An 18857-nucleotide genomic window follows, 5' to 3' on the forward strand; every position below is an offset into this window, starting at 1 on the left:
AACCCCTGACATCCGTACTGATCTAGAATCTATCAATCTCCGCCTTTAAAATATCCATTGACCCCCCCCTCCACAGTCGCCTGTGGCAATACATTTTTGTGCATGGCTACTAACCCAATGATATAGGGAATAATTTTCCCACTCTCCTTACTTCATGTGTTCAAACTATCCTGTTGTTGGTCTGTTATTTTTGCAGAAATATAATTTTAAAACTTGTAATCCCATCAGATAATAGGTATAGATAGACACAAAAAGCTGGAGTAACTCTGCGGGTCAGAGAGCATCTCTGAAGAAAAGGAATAGGTGACGTTTCAGGTCAAGACCTTTCTTCAGACCCTATTCCTTTTCTCCAGAGATGCTGTCTGACCAGCTGAATTACTCCAGCATATTGTGCCTACGGTTTAAACCAGCGTCTGCAGTTCCTTCCTACAGATAATAGGTGTAGTTCAGTTACAATAAAACAGTGCTTACCATATCAGGTTTACGATCAGCTAACACACTCGGATCTAAATGAGAAGGCTGTGGGTTTGAGCTCCATTGCAGAGACTTTGTCTGTAAAATGAAAATGCCTGGTACTTCAGCAGAGTGCTAAGATTCTGCTGCATGGGAGGTGTTTCAGTATTCGCTATTAAATGGCCATACAAATCTCATGGCAGTAGTTGATTTTGAAGAAGGGGGTTCTATCTGTTGACCAAGCCAATGTTTAATTCTCAGCCAACATCGAAAACACAGCACATTGCCATTTATTTTATTACCCTGCAAGAGCTTGCTGTCTGCAAATTTCCATTTCTGTGCTGCACATGTCTATAATTCTAATGACTTTGTTGGCTGCATAACATTTTTGAATCAGCGCTATCTGAGATTTTGGATTAAAATCCACTGTGGAAGCCATAATCTCCAGCCTTAGCTCTGTGATGAGACATGTCGTTGATGCTTCTAATGTGTGTATAAAGCTGCATCAAGTAAGAATTTCATTGTTCCAGTTCATGTCCGGTGCGGATGACAAATAGACATTCTTGAACTCAGTGCTGCAATGGAGGTGCCCTGGCGATGTTGCACCTCGAGTTAACCAGCTGGCCGGAATAGTAACAAAACTATTTTTGATCCGTGCCTTTTAGGATTAAAGTTGCCATCGCGAGCGTCTACAACTCACAGTGAACTTGAGGATGTCCAGAAGCTAAACCAGTCTGACGTTTATCAGGTCTCGGGTGAATGCTGCGCATGTCCCAAAACAGAGTCGCAGCTCAAAAGGGAAGCTGAGGAGGCTGCTTTTCAGAAGAAATTCGAAAACTACCTGCACAATGAAGTTTTCATGATCAGGTAACGCAAGGCAGGAAGCCTTTTTGCACTTGAAATCTTTAAAGAGTAGACGGAAACAGCACACAACATTCCATTTTGTGTTAAATGTTAAGGGATCCGACCCAACCCTCTGGGCTTCTCTTTGCCTAATGGAGCTCAATAGAAGGTGGGATGTATATCTCGTGTTCGCAAGCAATATTACCCATTTAATACTGCCATCCAAGAAAGAATTCTGTTCCGCAGTCAGCAATTCAGAATCAGTTGAGTATCCTTGGATTGTTTCTGGGTGTACGAGACGTCTCCTGTGTTTATGGCACGAAACTTTGAAACAAGACTCGGCATCCTGTGCAAATGACATCACCATTTTTTTACCAATACTCTGTATTTGGAAGTTTACTCAAAATGTCACTTGAACTGCTCTTGAATCTGAAATAAAAGTAGGAAATGAAGGAAATTCCCAGCAAGTTTGGCAACATCTGCAGAGAGGGAACCACAAAATGAGTTTCATGTCGATGGCAGCTGGTCCCATATTTTACAGATCCTTGATCTGGATTGTGTGTGTGGGGATATTGTGCCCCCTTGTGACAGTAAACAAATACCAACAATTCTGTCCCTCCCCTTCTGGCAACTACAAAAGATTGTCTTTTTCTGAGTTTGGAATACGCTATCAGTCCATTTACTGAAGGGAAGGTTAATGGAGGAAGAAGTAAAAATTCACTGAGAATTCCTCGCTAATTCAAATGTGGATGTAATCACTGCCAGATAGATTGTAGTCTTTAAAGATACAGCATGGATACAGGTCCTTCGGCACACTGAGTGCCGACCAGCGATCACTCCGTACGCTAGCACTATCCTACACACTATGGACAATTTACAGAAGCCAATTAACCTGCAAACCTTTACAAATGTACGAGAAAACCCACGCAGGTCATGGGGTGAACGTACAAACTCCGTACAGAAGGCACCCGTGGTCAGGATCGAACCCTGTTCTCAGACGGTGTAAGGCAGCAGCTCTACTGCTGCGCCACTGTGCAGCCCCCATAGGTTACTTCAAGTCGCCACTCGTTTAGATGCGTTCCCAGTTCTACGAAGTTCAGCATGATGCAGACCCTTCCCAAGTTTGGGTTTATCCCAAACCCAAGTCAAGGAAAGAGCAGGAGAAAGATTAGGTCAAGATTCTATGGATAGAGAGGAAGCAAAATAATCACAGGTGGCAGCTACCTAAAGGGAGACAGGAGTCTATGATGCATGAGAGCAGAATGAAAATGAATTTCTGTTCAGTTTATTATTGTCACATGTTCCGAACTACAGCGAAAAGCTTTTGTGTGCGTGATATCCAGTCAAAGAAAAGATTATATATGAATACAATCAAGCTGTCCACATGGCAGAAAAAAGGATGCAAGATTTAGTGCAAGATATTACATTAAAGTCCAATTAAAGATGATTCAAAGGACTTCAATGAGGTTGATGTTTGGTCAGGTCCGCTCGCTAGTTGGTCTCCTTCTTTCATATGTCAACTACAACAATCAAAAGTGGCAATTGGTGCTTCAGAGTACCGTAGTTGACGCTTTGCTGTAAATGTTGCCAGTTGCGTAGAACTACCCAGGGCGGACGACGAGGACGTAAAGCAGCTCCCACCCCATCTAGTTGGTGAGAGGATGGTTTAGTTGCAGGAAGGTTTAGAGGCAGGAAGCATGTTCCCAATGTTGGGGGAGTCCAGAACCAGGGGCCACCGTTTAAGAATAAGGGGTAGGCCATTTAGAACGGAGATGAGGAAGAGCTTTTTCAGTCAGAGAGTGGTGAAGGTGTGGAATTCTCTGCCTCAGAAGGCAGTGGAGGCCAGTTCGTTGGATGCTTTCAAGAGAGAGCTGGATAGAGCTCTTAAGGATAGCGGAGTGAGGGGGTATGGGGAGAAGGCAGGAACGGGGTACTGATTGAGAATGATCAGCCATGATCGCATTGAATGGCGGTGCTGGCTCGAAGGGCTGAATGGCCTACTCCTGCACCTATTGTCTATTGTCTATTGCACCTATTGTCTATTGCCTATTGCCTGCTAACAGCTGGAAAGAAACTGTTCCTGAATCTGGAAATGTGCGTTTTGAAGCTTCTGTACCTTTGCCTCATGGGAGAGGGGAGAAGAGGGAGTGACTGGGACGAGGTTGATCTATGATTATGCTGGTGATCTTGCTGAGGCAGCATGAGATGATCAGGTGATTAGTGTTGGCCTCAGGTGCTGCCCGGTTGAGTTTGCATATTCATCCTGTGAACACGTAGGTTTCCTCTGGGTAATCCAGTAAACTAAACTTTGACCAATCCCCCAAGCCCAGCATCCACAAAGTGTCGGGCAGCCAGTGCAACTACACCACATTAACGGACAAAACACTTGGTTAGAAGTTTACATCTTTACTTTTTTTCTGAGTTTCAGCTGCACTGAGTTCTTTTCCCAAGATGTGGGTGCGTAGAAACACTGAACCTCCTGAGAAAATCTCTGCTATCTAAAGCCAAACCTGAACGGCAGCTAAATGTTTGTAATGAGATATCAACAAACAAAGGTCTCCCTTACTGGGATATTATCTGACAGTATATATTATCCGCACACCGCTAGTTATTACTAGGTTGGATGTTAGTTGGCCACATTTAATGAGCTGAGGTGAGTTTCAGTTGGACAAGCTGTAAGTAGTTGGCATCCTTTAATGGCCGACAACTAGTGCAGCTGAGACTCATCACTGCAGTATAATATGTGCCATTATGGGTCCCATGTTAGTCCCCTTAAATGATTTAAAAGTATCTATAATTTTATAACATGGCAATTTATTGAGAAATTTTAGGTAAATTAAGCTCAGTTGGAGAACTGCGTTGCTTTTCCATAATTTAGTTTAGTTTAGAGATACAGCATGGAAACAGGACCTATGACCCACCATGTCCGCACCAACCCACAAACACCCGTACTCTAGTTCTATCCGACACACGAGGGACAGTTTACAGAAGCCAATCAACCGACAAACCTGTACATCTTTGGAATGTGGGAGGAAACCGGAGCACCCGGAGAAAACCCACACGGTCACAGGGAGAACGTACAAACTCGGTATAGACAGCACCCGTAATCAGGATGGAAGCCGGGTCTCTGGCGCTGTAAGGCAGCAACTCTACCCCAGCGCTGTAAGGCAGTAACTCTACCCCAGCGCTGTAAGGCAGCAACTCTATCCCAGCGCCACCGTGCCACCCTCACAATGTGCGATCTCTAACTCGTGGAGAATATTTGTTGCTGTATTACAGTTCAGGCCAGCAGAATATGGTAGGGTGCAACACCCTGCAGCACATTTGACATATGTGTCTACAGGTCAGGGATATGGAGAGTCAAACAGCCACGCATTGCCACATTGCAGTAAAAGGACATAAACGAAGCATCCGGATCAGCAGTGTGGAGACCCAAGTTATTGGGTCCTATTTCCTTTTCTATTTGGCCTGAGAATTTTTTTTTTTTTTTTTAAATCAGTGCAATGAAAGCAGAGGCTTTGATCACCCAGGAATCAAACCCCTCATCATTTTTGAAACAAAGCTCATTTAAAGTGATGTTTTACTTTTGCAGACCTTCACCTCAAGGGAGTGATACTCAGGACAGTAGGTAAGGGAGTGCCTGAGTTCTGTGCTTCTGAATCATGCTGGGTGATGTGCAGGTGGCCGTGTTTTTAATTGTTAATAATTTTTAAAAGGAAGAAATCCAAAGAAATAAGCCTAATTACATAACTGCTCTGTAAAACCCTCTGTATGAAAAAACCCCCATTAATTCCGCTTTTGCTTTTTATTCTGTGAATAATCATGCGTTCTGCATAAATATAACCAGTGAATGTATTTTTGCCACTGATATTTACAGAGCTGACATTTCTTTTCTTAAAAGAGAATGTCACGCTGAAGTTATTTGAACAGTGCCCTCCATAATGTTTTTTGGGACAAAGACCCATCATTTATTTATTTGCCTCTTGTACTCCACAATTTGAGATTTGTAATAGAAAAAAAATCACATGTGGTCAAAGTGTGCACATTGTCAGATTTTATTAAAGGCCATTTTTATACATTTTGGTTTCACCATGTAGAAATTACAGCTGTGTTTATACAAAGGAGTTTTTCAAAACTAAAAAATGGTCAATTCTTGAGTGGCCTAGTCAATCACCCGACCTCAAACCAATTGAGCTTGCATTTTATATGTCAAAGAGAAAACTGAAGGGGACTAACCCGCAAAAGAAGCATAAGCTAAAGATGGCTGCAATACAGGGCTGGCAGAGCATCACCAGAGAAGACACCCAGCAACTGCTGATGTCCATGAATCGCAGACTTCAAGCAGTCATTGCATGCAAAGGATATGCAACAAAATACTAAACATAACTACTTTCATTTACATGACATTGCTGTGTCCCAAACATTATGGTGCCCTGAAATGGGGGGACTATGTATAAACATTACTGTAATTTCTATATGGTGAAACCAAAATGCATAAAAATGGCCTTTATTAAAATCTGACAATGTGCACTTTAACCACATATGATTTTTTTTCTATTACAAATCTCAAATTGTGGAGTGCAGAGGCAAATAAATAAATGATGTGCCTTTGTCCCAAACATTATGGAGGGCACTGTACATTGGAGTTCCCAGTATGCACAAACGTCAAAAGCCTCAAATGCACTCCAGGTCCCTCAGCTTCTTAAAAGATGTGTTGGTGTTTTGAGGTATAGATCAAATATCAATGGTGGGTCAATAACCAAAATATTGATCTACTCTCTCTGGCAGCAGATGCTGATGATTTAGTTTAGTTTAGAGATATAGCACGGAAACAGGCCCTTCGTCCCACCGAGTCAGCGCCGACCAGCGATCCCCACTACAGACACTAGGGACAATTTACAATTATACCAAGCCAATTAGCCTACAAACCTGTACGTCTTTGAAATGTGGGAGGAAACCGGAGCACCCGGAGAAAACCCATGCAGGTCACGGGGAGAACGTACAAACTTCGTACAGACAAGAGCCCGTAGTCAGGATGGAACCCGGGTTTCTGGTGCTGTAAGGCATCAATCCTACCGCTGCATATGATCTGCTGTGCATTTCTAACATTTTGTTAAGACTTAAGATGGGGCAGGTATTTCTCAAAAATAAATTCTCCTGCTTCTCCACCTCCTCCTCCCCCTCCTCCCCCTTCCCCTTCTGCCCCCCCCCCCCCCCCCCCATAACCTTGTATAACGAATCTTTCCACCTCAATCAATACAGCTCGAATATACTGCATTGTCAGTATAAGATTTCCTCCATATCTTTGAGTACGAGCAGGATATTGGAGCAGTAGGACTCCGAATGGCAACTACTTTTTTCAAGAGCTGAAACAAAGTGTTCTTGAAACACCCCAACTATTTGGTTATATCATTAATTTTGTTCCATACAATTTGTAAAAATTATCCTTTCTTTGTTTTGAGCAAATGGAACAATACCAGAAATGAGAATCTTATATTTGGTGCTTTATCCTTTCCGATTGTGCCTCCATAGTTTCACAGAATGTTTTCCCCATCTCTTTTTAATTGAAGAAGTGACATAATTTCTGGATTGGTCTCATCGATTACTATTGTGGCACGTGCATACTGGCATCGTGTCAGAGAGTTGAATGTGTATGTGGTTCAAAGGGAGATGCAGGAAAACAGGATTTTGATTTATCAGTACATGGGGGGAAAAAAGGGGAGCTGTTTCACTGGGATATTGCTGTAATCAATGTAAAGGGGAGCTTACAACAATAGTAGTGCAATAACTATGGGTGATCTTCAGCTTCGTATAAATTGACAAAGGTAGGAAGAGTCCATGGAATGCTTTTCCCTTGAACCATATGGCGTGGACCTAACCAAGGACAAGCTATTTTCAATCTAATGAGAAGTACCGAGAGAGGATTAATGAGTGATCTCACGGAGAAGGATCTTTTCTGGAAGAGTGATCAAAACATGGTGGATTTTTACAATCAGTTTAAGTGTGACAAACCCATGTCCAAAGCTTAGGAACTTAAACTAAATAAAAAGCTTCCAAATGCAGGTCTTTGAAAACCAGTATTATCTTTGATAAGGTAAATGAGAGGTCAGTGAAATCATCATATCATATCATATATATATACAGCCGGAAACAGGCCTTTTCGGCCCTCCAAGTCCATGCCGCCCAGTGATCCCCGTACATTAACACTATCCTACACCCACTAGGGACAATTTTTACAATTTTTTTTACATTTACCCAGCCAATTAACCTACATACCTGTACGTCTTTGGAGTGTGGGAGGAAACCGAAGATCTCGGAGAAAACCCACGCAGGTCACAGGGAGAACGTACAAATAATGAATTATTTAAAATGAGGGTTTAAAATTAAATCTCCTTTGAAGATCCATACTCTTCCATCCGGCAACAATGACCATTGGATGAATGATTTGTAAATGTCAGCTTGCCAAAGCAAGTTTGGTTGCCTGACTCTTGATTTTACGATCATATTTGAATGGTGAAACAGACTGAGCCTACTCCCTCGCGTTCCTGAACATTTCTACGTGTGCAGTTGCTATCTAAGATCATAAGTGATAGGAGCAGAATTAGGCCATTCGGCCCATCATCTACTCTGCCATTCGATTATGGCTGATCTATCTCCCTCCTAAACACATTCTCCTGCCTTCTCCCCATAACCCCTGACACCCGTACTAATCAAGAATCTATATCACTGCCTTAAATATATCCACTGACTTGGCCTCCACAGCCGTCGGTGACAAAGAATTCCTCAGATTCACCACCCTCTGCCAAAAGAAACTCCTCTTCATCTCCTTCCTAAAAGAACGTCCTTTAATTCTGAGGCTCTTGATTGACCTGGCGTTACCTTCCAATGCTAGATTGCTGGTGAAGGAGAGTCTATCCACATCAAATTGGACCAGTTGCTCTCAGCCCCGCAACGACCATGCTGGCACTATGCAGAAATAGTCACAAAGTAGATGATAAGCTATGACGTAGCATTAATCAATTCCCTTGTTCTGTCAGTGAAGGCAACTTTGACATGCTGACTACCTCCGGACTGATTTCCTCAGGACTATTGACTGAGGACTGAGTTGGTTTTGCCGTGTCGATCACAAGGACCGTTTGGACTGGCGTTGCTAAGGTGGATACGACCCACAGCTATTCTTTGCCAGTCCTCCCAAAGATCGTACGCCGTCCTACCTATAGTGATAACGTTGTGGATACCAGAGTGAATTGCCATCCAGAAAACAGTATTCAGACACCCCCCCCGCCATGACAGTTTGAGAAATTGAGTAGTTAACCAAACAGGACACACAATAATATTGTCAGGAAAGTAAATGTTTTATAGGGATAACACTAGTCTGGTTGATTTCAGTGACCCTCTGAAGTGCCCTCCAAGTTGATATATTTTGTCAAATTCTTGGGGGAAATGGGAGCTTTGACATGCCAACTACTCCCAGGCTGATTTCCTCAGGACTGTGGACTGAGTTGGTTTTATATTGATTGCAGGCTTGGTTCAGTCAATGTTTGTAGAAGGGAGTTAACTTCTTGGATGGCGTTTGTAAGTTGCTGGCCCCAATTATGAATCAGATGGTATGAAATAATTTTTCTTGCATGATGTCTGATTTGTGACAAATGGTAGAGAAGAGAGAATGTTAAACTCATTGTATCCAGATCAACCAATAAAAAATAAATCCACTTCCCACCCCTTTAGCCTGCAGTCTTTTTTGTAAAAAAAACAATTGAATTAACGTTAACATTCGCGAGTAGTGCTTATTCAGAGTTTTCATCCCCCTTCTGCCCCTTTTCTCTCCAACCCACCAACAGCCACCCGGCCCCTGATAAACCTGAAGTATTTCAAATCACTTACAACGTAGCTGATTGAATATGTCCCTCCAGCTAAACTTTGCCACATTTCTCACCAATTTCTCTCTTATGTTTAGCTGTTGAGCCATTGCTGAAGATCTTAAAGTTAATGCCGTGCTATTTTGTGATGGTACGCACCAGCACTGCATACCAACACCTCTAAAAAGTTAAACACCATTATTCCGTTTTCCTGTATGTTCATTAATTGTTCGTACTGGTACCTTTTTGTCCACTGGCTTAATGTACATTAAACGTAACATGAGCAAATTTGCAGATGACGCAAAGCTGGGTGGCAGTGTGAACTGTGAGGAGGATGCTATGAGGATGCAGGGTGACTTGGACAGGTTGGGTGAGTGGGCAGATGCATGGCAGATGCAGTTTAATGTGGATAAATGTGAGGTTATCCACTTTGGTGGCAAGAGCAGGAAGGCAGATTATTATCTGAATGGTGTCAAATTAGGAAAAGGGGAAGTACAACGAGATCTAGGTGTCCTTGTACATCAGTCACTGAAAGTAAGCATGCAGGTACAGCAGGCAGTGAAGAAAGCTAATCGCATGTTGGCCTTTATAACAAAAGGAGTCGAGTATAGGAGCAAAGAAATCCTTCTGCAGTTGTGCAGGGCGCTGGTGAGACCACACCTGGAGTATTGTGTGGAGTTTTGGTCTCCAAGTTTGAGGAAGGGCATTCTTGCTATTGAGGGAGTGCATCGTAGGTTCACGAGGTTAATTCCATAGATGGCAGGACTGTCTTATGTTGAAAGAATGGAGCGATTGGGTTTGTATGCACTGGAATTTAAAAGGATGAGAGAAGATCTTATTGAAACATATAAGATTATTAAGGGATTGGACACGCAAGAGGCAGGAAACATGTTCCCGATGTTGGGGGAGACCAGAGCCAGGGGCCACAGTTTAAGAATAAGGGGTAGGCCATTTAGAAGTGAGATGAGGAAAAACTTTTTCACCCAGAGAGTTGGGAATCTGTGGAATTCTCTGCCTCAGTGGAGGCCGATTCTCTGGATGCTTTCAAGAGAGAGTTTAATAGAGTTCTTAAAGATAGCGGAGTTAAGGGATATGGAGTGAAGGCAGGAACAGGGTACTGATTGTGGATGATCAGCCATGATCACAGTGAATGGCGGTGCTGGCTCGAAGGGCCGAATGGCCTACTCCTGCACCTATTGTCTATTGTCAAATGATAATCTCCGAGCAAGTAACATTTTCCAGTGTTTCTTTGATTTAAAATTTTGAGTAAAGACTGGACTGCAGTTGTTTTCTGTTTTAAGAGCACGCTGCATTGGTGAAGTTAACTTTGCAATGCATTGTTGTGACCTGGTTTTATCTATACCCTATAGCACTTTAACATTGGAAAAAAAAACCCCACCCTTTCACATTTTAAATATCTTGGCTGCTGTTGTTGGTATGGAGAGTTTGGATATGAGTATGGTGTTTCTCCAATTGGACTATGTGACCGTGACCACGTTTGCCAGGTTAAGTTGTTGCAGGGTATATGGCTTTAATGTGCTGCTTCTTTCCCACTCATGCTCTTGCATCCTTGCTGTTGTGTTTTCACTTGCTGTAAGTCTCCTCATTGACTCGGCACAGCTGCAGTAATGGCACTGCCTGGCAGCCTGATGGGCAAGTTAACAGCACTTGAACTTGAACCAAAGTGGCTGGTAATGTGGAATGAATTTTGTGCAAGCTGGTTTACTGGTAACACAGTTTAATACGATCTTCGTTTTAAACATCACGGGTTCGAATATGAGAAGCTGCAGCTCATGTTCAATATCATGTTCAATCACTGTGTGTGAGCGATCCACTTCTGTTCCTTGTCAGGAGTGCAGGATAAACGTGATGGCAATTGGAAGGATTTGTCCTTGCATTGCCTCTGCCCCCTCAGATATCTGGTGCATTAGTGCCATTGACAATAGGTGTCCCTATTCCTAAAGTAGTCCTGTGACGATCACAAGGACCTTTTGGACTGGGGTTGCTAAGGTGGAAACTACCCACAGCTATTCTTTGCCAGTCCTCCCAAAAATCGTACGCCATCCTACCTATGGTGATAACATTGTGAATACCAGAGTGAATTGCAATCCAGATAACAGCATTCAGACCCCCGCCATGATAGTTTGAGAAATCAAGTAGTTAACCAAACAGGACACACAATAATATTGACAGTAAAGTAAAAGTTTTAGAGGGATATGGGCCAAATGTGGGTAAATGAGACGAGCTTCGATGGGGCATCTTGGTCAGCATGTATGAAGTGGGCCGAAGGGCCTGTTTCCATGCTGTATGCTTCTATGACTCCATAACAAAACTCTCATGAAGAAAAGTATAGTTCACTCTAGTCAATATGTGATTTCAGCATAACACTAATATAGTTGATTTTAGTGGCCCTCTGAAGTTCCTTCCAAGTTGATATATTTTGTCAAACTCTTGGAGAAACTAGGGCAATAAATATCAACCTTTACATCAATATCTACATCGCAAGAATAACTTTATTAATTTTTCAAGAATATTCCAGACACTCTCGGTTATCAATTCACACGTTTTTAATGTATCCGCAACTTTGCAATTGACTGCTTTTCGTTGTTGGTTTTAGGCCTTCCCGGAAGCGCAGGGAACTGGGAACCCTGTCGAACAGCAGCATCCTTGCGATGACTACACCTACCTCCGTCATTAACGCATCGGCAACTAAATCACCAGAGGAAGAATATCCGATGTTATCGGAGAAGGTGTGGATGAAGGAGTCTCTGGTGATCTCCAACCTGCGCCATTTTTCAGGATATCGCATTGACATTCACTCATGCAACCATGAAACGGAAACCGTGGGATGTAGTGTTGCGGCTTACGTTAGTGCAAGGACCATGCCTGAAGGTAGGGTGGAGAGATACAATTCATTTCCCATACATTATGTACCATTAGTGGTAAAGGGCACTTGGATTGCAAGCAGTTGTAACGTGATGAGCATTTGATGGCACTGGGGCCTCTACTCGCTGGAGTTTAGAAGGATGAGGGGATGTCCTCATTGAAATTTACCGAACAGTGAAAGGCCTGGAGCGAGTGGATGTGAAGAGGATGTTCCCACTAGTGGGAGAGTCTAGGACCAGAGGCTGTAGCCCCAGAATAAAAGGACATACCTTTAGAAAGGAGATGAGGAGGAATTTCTTTAGTCAGATGGTGGTGAATCTATGGAATTCATTGCCACAAACGACCGTGGAAGCCAAGTCAATGGATATTTTTAAGACTGAGATTGACAGATTCTTGATTAGTAAGGATGTCGGGTTATTGCGAGAAGGCAGGGGAATGGGGTCAAGAGGGAAAGATAGATCGGCCATGATTGAATGGAAGATTAGGCTTGATGGGCCGGATGGCCAAATTCTGCTCCTAGAACTTATGAACTTATTGACACCTGTGCACTCTTTTTAATATTTAAATTCAAATTTATTTTCAGTAAATATTCAAAATATTGATGGAGAGAAATCTCAGAATGTAAAACCATCGCAGAGATTGTGACCACACTAGGGCTGTTGGCAGCAAAGTTGATTATGAAGTGTTGAAAATGCAAATCGGAATTATTAATCTGGAAAGGACGATGTTTTTTATAGCACTGCAATTGTGAAACAGGTTACTGACAACACCCTTTGAAGTCACCTGTTACTTAAATTTCACAGGATTAGCCGGTGGCAACCTGGGTTTTACTAGAATAGACAATAAGTGCAGGAGGAGGCCATTCGGCCCTTCGAGCTAGCACCGCCATTCAATGTGATCATGGCTGATCATTCTCAATCAGAATGTGAGTGATACAGATTGGTGGAGAACGGTGAATTAAATTTGATTGAAATTAGTAGCATTTTTATTTATTTATGCTATTTTAACTTTTGTTTAATTCAAATTGCTGGAAGTTGTCACTGCACGTGCTAATCTGGCTCTCTTTGGAAAGAATTGAGCAAATTTGTATTTACCAAGTCCTTTATGGATTCTGTAGCCAATACAGTGTATCCCACCACCGTGGAGGTAACCATATTTCTGCACATTGCACAGAATTTTCTTAGGTAATGTTGCAATTTCTCGACCATCCCTTTTTAATTGGCACTGAGTGATTTTTCAACACTAAATCCACGCCTTTTAGGGATTCATATCATATCATATCATATCATATATATACAGCCGGAAACAGGCCTTTTCGGCCCTCCAAGTCCGTGCCGCCCTGCGATCCCGCACATTAACACTATCCTACACCCACTAGGGACATTTTTTTTTTTTTTTTTTTTTTACATTTACCCAGCCAATTAACCTACATACCTGTAGGTCTTTGGAGTGTGGGAGGAAACCGAAGATCTCGGAGAAAACCCACGCAGGTCACGGGGAGAACGTACAAACTCCTTACAGTGCAGCACCCGTAGTCAGGATCGAACCTGAGTCTCCGGCGCTGCATTCGCTGTAAAGCAGCAACTCTACCGCTGCGCTACCGTGCCGATTCTGATAGACCATAATTTCCTGCAGTTATTATTACTTAATTGGTGGTGTGAATTAATTATTATCTTCTGCACTTTTCAAAAGTACTATATTAGACAATAGACAATAGACAATAGACAATAGGTGCAGGAGTAGGCCATTCAGCCCTTCGAGCCAGCATTCAATGCGATCATGGCTGATCACTCTCAATCAGTACCCCGTTCCTGCCTTCTCCCCATACCCCCTCACTCCGCTATCCTTAAGAGCTCTATCCAGCTCTCTCTTGAAAGCATCCAACGAACTGGCCTCCACTGCCTTCTGAGGCAGAGAATTCCACACCTTCACCACCCTCTGACTGAAAAAGTTCTTCCTCATCTCCGTTCTAAATGGCCTACCCCTTATTCTTAAACTGTGGCCCCTTGTTCTGGACTCCCCCAACATTGGGAACATGTTATCTGCCTCTAATGTGTCCAATCCCCTAATTATCTTATATGTTTCAATAAGATCCCCCCTCATCCTTCTAAATTCCAGTGTATACAAGCCCAATCGCTCCAGCCTTTCAACATACGACAGTCCCGCCATTCCGGGAATTAACCTAGTGAACCTACGCTGCACGCCCTCCATAGCAAGAATATCCTTCCTCAAATTTGGAGACCAAAATTGCACACAGTACTCCAGGTGCGGTCTCACCAGGGCCCGGTACAACTGTAGAAGGACCTCTTTGCTCCTGTACTCAACTCCTCTTGTTACGAAGGCCAACATTCCATTGGCTTTCTTCACTGCCTGCTGTACCTGCATGCTTCCTTTCATTGACTGATGCACTAGGACACCCAGATCTCGTTGAACTCCCCCTCCTCCTAACTTGACACCATTCAGATAATAATCTGCCTTTCTATTCTTACTTCCAAAGTGAATAACCTCACACTTATCTACATTAAACTGCATCTGCCATGTATCCGCCCACTCACACAACCTGTCCAAGTCACCCTGCAGCCTTATTGCATCTTCCTCACAATTCACACTACCCCCCAACTTAGTATCATCTGCAAATTTGCTAATGGTACTTTTAATCCCTTCGTCTAAGTCATTAATGTATATCGTAAATAGCTGGGGTCCCAGCACCGAACCTTGCGGTACCCCACTGGTCACTGCCTGCCATTCCGAAAGGGACCCATTTATCCCCACTCTTTGCTTTCTGTATGTCAACCAATTTTCTATCCATGTCAGTACCCTACCCCCAATACCATGTGCCCTAATTTTGCCCACTAATCTCCTATGTGGGACCTTGTCGAAGGCTTTCTGAAAGTCGAGGTACACCACATCCACTGACTCTCCCTTGTCAATTTTCCTAGTTACATCCTCAAAAAATTCCAGTAGATTTGTCAAGCATGATTTCCCCTTCGTAAATCCATGCTGACTCGGAATGATCCCGTTACTGCTATCCAAATGCTCAGCAATTTCGTCTTTTATAATTGACTCCAGCATCTTCCCCACCACTGATGTCAGACTAACTGGTCTATAATTACCCGTTTTCTCTCTCCCTCCTTTCTTAAAAAGTGGGATAACATTTGCTATCCTCCAATCCACAGGAACTGATCCTGAATCTATAGAACATTGAAAAATGATCTCCAATGCTTCCACTATTTCTAGAGCCACCTCCTTAAGTACTCTGGGATGCAGACCATCAGGCCCTGGGGATTTATCAGCCTTCAGTCCCATCAGTCTACCCAAAACCATTTCCTGCCTAATGTGGATTTCCTTCAGTTCCTCCATCACCCTAGGTTCTCCGGCCCCTAGAACATTTGGGAGATTGTGTGTATCTTCCTCAGTGAAGACAGATCCAAAGTAACGGTTTAACTCGTCTGCCATTTCTTTGTTCCCCATAATAAATTCCCCTGCTTCTGTCTTCAAGGGACCCACATTTGCCTTGACTATTTTTTTCCTCTTCACGTACCTAAAAAAACTTTTGCTATCCTCCTTTATATTATTGGCTAGTTTACCCTCGTACCTCATCTTTTCTCCCCGTATTGCCTTTTTAGTTAACTTTGGCCTTAAAATACTTTGAAATGCCGTAAAAGGATGTGAACAATGCCATTCAAATGCCAGTCCTTTTTCACTCTCTAGATTGTTAAATAAAAAGATCGAAGTTTCATCTTGAGACTAATTTGATATCAGATCTTGATTTATTTACCTAATGAAATGTAGCTTTGGTGTTTACTTGAATTAAAATCTTTGGACACAAAGTGCTGGAGTAGCTCAGGGTCAGGCAGCATCGCTGGAGAACGTGGATAGGTGACGTTTTCTTAAGAAAGGTCCTGTCCCGAAATGCCACCTGTTCATGTTCTCCAGCGATGCTTTCTGCGTTATTCCAGCACTTCCTGTCTCTTTTCGTAAACCTGCTGCAGTTCCTCGTTTCTACATTCAAATATCTTGGTTTGTCCTAATAGCAAATGCTGATGACATTGTGGGTCACATCACACACAAGGTTGTGGAAAAAGTGGTTCATATCAAATGGGACGAGCCAAAGAATCCAAATGGTCTCATTGTGTTGTATGAAGTCAATTACAAACGACTTATAGACTCTGACGTGAGTATAAATCATTTTGAATGTTTGTCGTTTAATGATTAGTAAATTGCATATAGTTTCATTTTTAATGATAAGATGCCAGTAGATGAATCCAAAATTGTCATGTGGTGAAGGCAGCTTTCTATGGTATGGGCAAGGGAATTTAACTCGGACAAGTGTGAAATAATGGTGCAAGAAGGAACTGCAGATGCTGGTTTAAACCGAAGGTAGACACAAAATGCTGGAGTAACTCAACGGGACAGGCAGCATCTCTGGAGAGAAGGAATGGGTAACGTTTCGGGCCGAGACCCTTCAGTCTGAAAGTCACGAGAAAGGGAAACGAAAGATATGGAAGATGGGGAGAGATATAGAACAATGAATGAAAGATATGCATAAAAGTAACAATGATAAAGGAAACAGTCCATTGTTAGTTGTTTGTTGGTTGAAAACGAGAAGCTGGTGCAACTTGGGTGGCGGAGGGATGGAGAGAGAAGGAATGCAGGGGTTACTTGAAGTTAGAGAAATCAATATTTCTATGCGTCTATCTGTGATATAATGGTGCTTTTTGGGAAGTAAAGGCAGAGCAGGACATACACAGAAAATGGCAGGGATCTGGAGAGTGTTGTAGATCAGAGGGACTGAGGAGGTGCATATATAGTTCCCTGAATGTGGTTACACAGGTAAACAAGGTGGTGGCATTGCGTACAAAAGTTAGGATTCATGTTGCACTCTTGCAAGATGTTGGTGAGACCCCACCTAGGATCATTTGTGGGCTTCTGGTCACCTTACTATAGGGATAACGTGATTAAGCTCGAGAGGGTGTGGAAAAGATCCACAAGGATGTGAGGGACTGGAGGGTTTGTGTTTCAAGGAGAGGCTGGACAGGCAGTGTCTGCCTTCCCTGGAACGAAGGAGGCTGAGGGGTAACCTTGTAGAAGTTTATAAAATCATGAGGGGCATAGATACAGTGGATGGTCACGAAGGGGAAGGGGGTTTAAAACTAGAGGGCATGTGGTAAAGTTGAGTGGGGAAAGATTTAAAGGGATTCCAAAGGGCAGGGGTGTTGTTCACACAGAGGACAGTGGGTATCTGGAATGAGCTGCCAGAGGAAGTATTAGAGGTGGGTTCAGTAACAATGTTTAAAAGACATTTGGGCAGGTACATGGATAGGAAAGGTTTAGCACGATCTGCAGCCAAATGGGACCAGATTAGGTCGGCACCTTGGCCCGCATAGAGGAGTTGGACTGAAGGTAGATACTAAATGCTGGAGTAACTCAGCGGGTCAGGCTGCATCTCTGGAGAAAAAGAACAGGTGACGTTTCGGGTCGAGACCTTTCTTCAGACAACCTGAAACGTCAATTATTCCTTTTCTCCAGAGATGCTGCCGGTCCCGCTGAGTTACTCCAGCAATATTGTGCCTATCTTCGGCATAAACCAGCATCTGCAGTTGAAGGATCATTGTAGAATTTCAGCTCTACTACGCCACCCGCTGACAAGTCCGCCAACTGCATGGTTTCATTTTATTTCTATTGTAAATTCCAAATCTAAATGTAATTAAGTATCAAATTTCCAATAGCAGTCAGAAAATAAACACGAAGTGCGTCATTTTCTTGAAAGTCATTGAGACTAATTACAGGCCTAACCAGTCGAGGCTTTATGCTTGCAGTGCAAGAATATATAGTTTGTTAAACAGCGTAACCGAATGTATTTAAAAAAATAAAATAACAAGTATTGATTTCCCTGCCCTTCCTTGAAACTTGATGCTTTAACTGTGATTGTTCACGTAGGAAACGCAACAGTGTGTGTCTCGTAAAAGATACCTCGCTGAGCAAGGGTGCAAGCTGAAAGTGCACCATCCTGGGAACTATACTGTGAAAGTGCGAGCTACGTCACTGGCTGGAAATGGCTCATGGACAGAGGCATTCTCCTTCTACATCCAAGATTCAAACACGAGTGAGTCTTCCCAGGAAAGATGCGTGGGCCTGCACTCAACACCAATACTCCAGAGTGTTGTGGAGTATACCGCCAGGCACTTCCTCACCTCTCTTCAGGGTTCTCAATTAATCCATATGATGCCTAAGATTTGAACATCTTTCTACGTGACTGCAATTGCCTTTCTTGCTTTCTGTAATTAATAATGGGAATTGATAACAGTAAATGGAGAAATAGCAAATATTTTTAATTAAACTGTAATTTAACCGCAGCACACACTAAAACATCCCAATAAGTCAGGAGTCAAGCCGTGTCGGAAGGAACTGCAGATGCTGGTTTAAACCGAAGGTAGACACAAAATGCCGGAATAACTCAGCTGGTCAGGCAGCATCTCTGGAGAGAAGGAATGGGGTGGCGTTTCGGGTCGAGACCCTTCTTCGGACTCGGGTCAAGAGTCAAGAGGGTCTTGTTGGCCTTCAACCACTGAAGGTCACCTCACCTTCTGTCTCCTTTCTCCGTTCGTTTACTTATTTATCTATTTATTCATTTCCCTATGTTCTCTAAATCTCTGTAAAGCGTCTTTGAGTATATGAAAAGCGCTATATAAATAAAATGCATTATTATTATATTATTATTATATGTCCCAAAATGGAACAATGTCCCAAAATGGAACAATGAAATTCTTACTTGCAGCAGCACAACAGATATGTAAAGTACAATCAAGGAATAAC

The 18857-nt window shown here is 42.8% G+C and overlaps 1 protein-coding gene across 2 annotated transcripts in view; it reads left to right on the plus strand.

The window, feature by feature from the left end:
* Nucleotides 1–18857, plus strand: part of LOC144607150 (insulin receptor-like) — a 230399-nt gene that overhangs the window by 188947 nt on the left and 22595 nt on the right. Inside the window, exons 10-14 of one of the 2 annotated variants that reach the window (XM_078423787.1) lie at nucleotides 1119–1320; nucleotides 4889–4924; nucleotides 11773–12047; nucleotides 16076–16215; nucleotides 17982–18147. In XM_078423787.1, the coding sequence (XP_078279913.1) occupies nucleotides 1119–1320; nucleotides 4889–4924; nucleotides 11773–12047; nucleotides 16076–16215; nucleotides 17982–18147 (819 nt within the window). The remainder of the gene's footprint in view (nucleotides 1–1118; nucleotides 1321–4888; nucleotides 4925–11772; nucleotides 12048–16075; nucleotides 16216–17981; nucleotides 18148–18857) is intronic. The other variant, XM_078423789.1, reaches the window with a different exon arrangement.

Source organism: Rhinoraja longicauda, chromosome 28 (assembly GCF_053455715.1).
Source record: "Rhinoraja longicauda isolate Sanriku21f chromosome 28, sRhiLon1.1, whole genome shotgun sequence".
NCBI classification, from domain to species: Eukaryota; Metazoa; Chordata; class Chondrichthyes; order Rajiformes; family Arhynchobatidae; genus Rhinoraja; species Rhinoraja longicauda.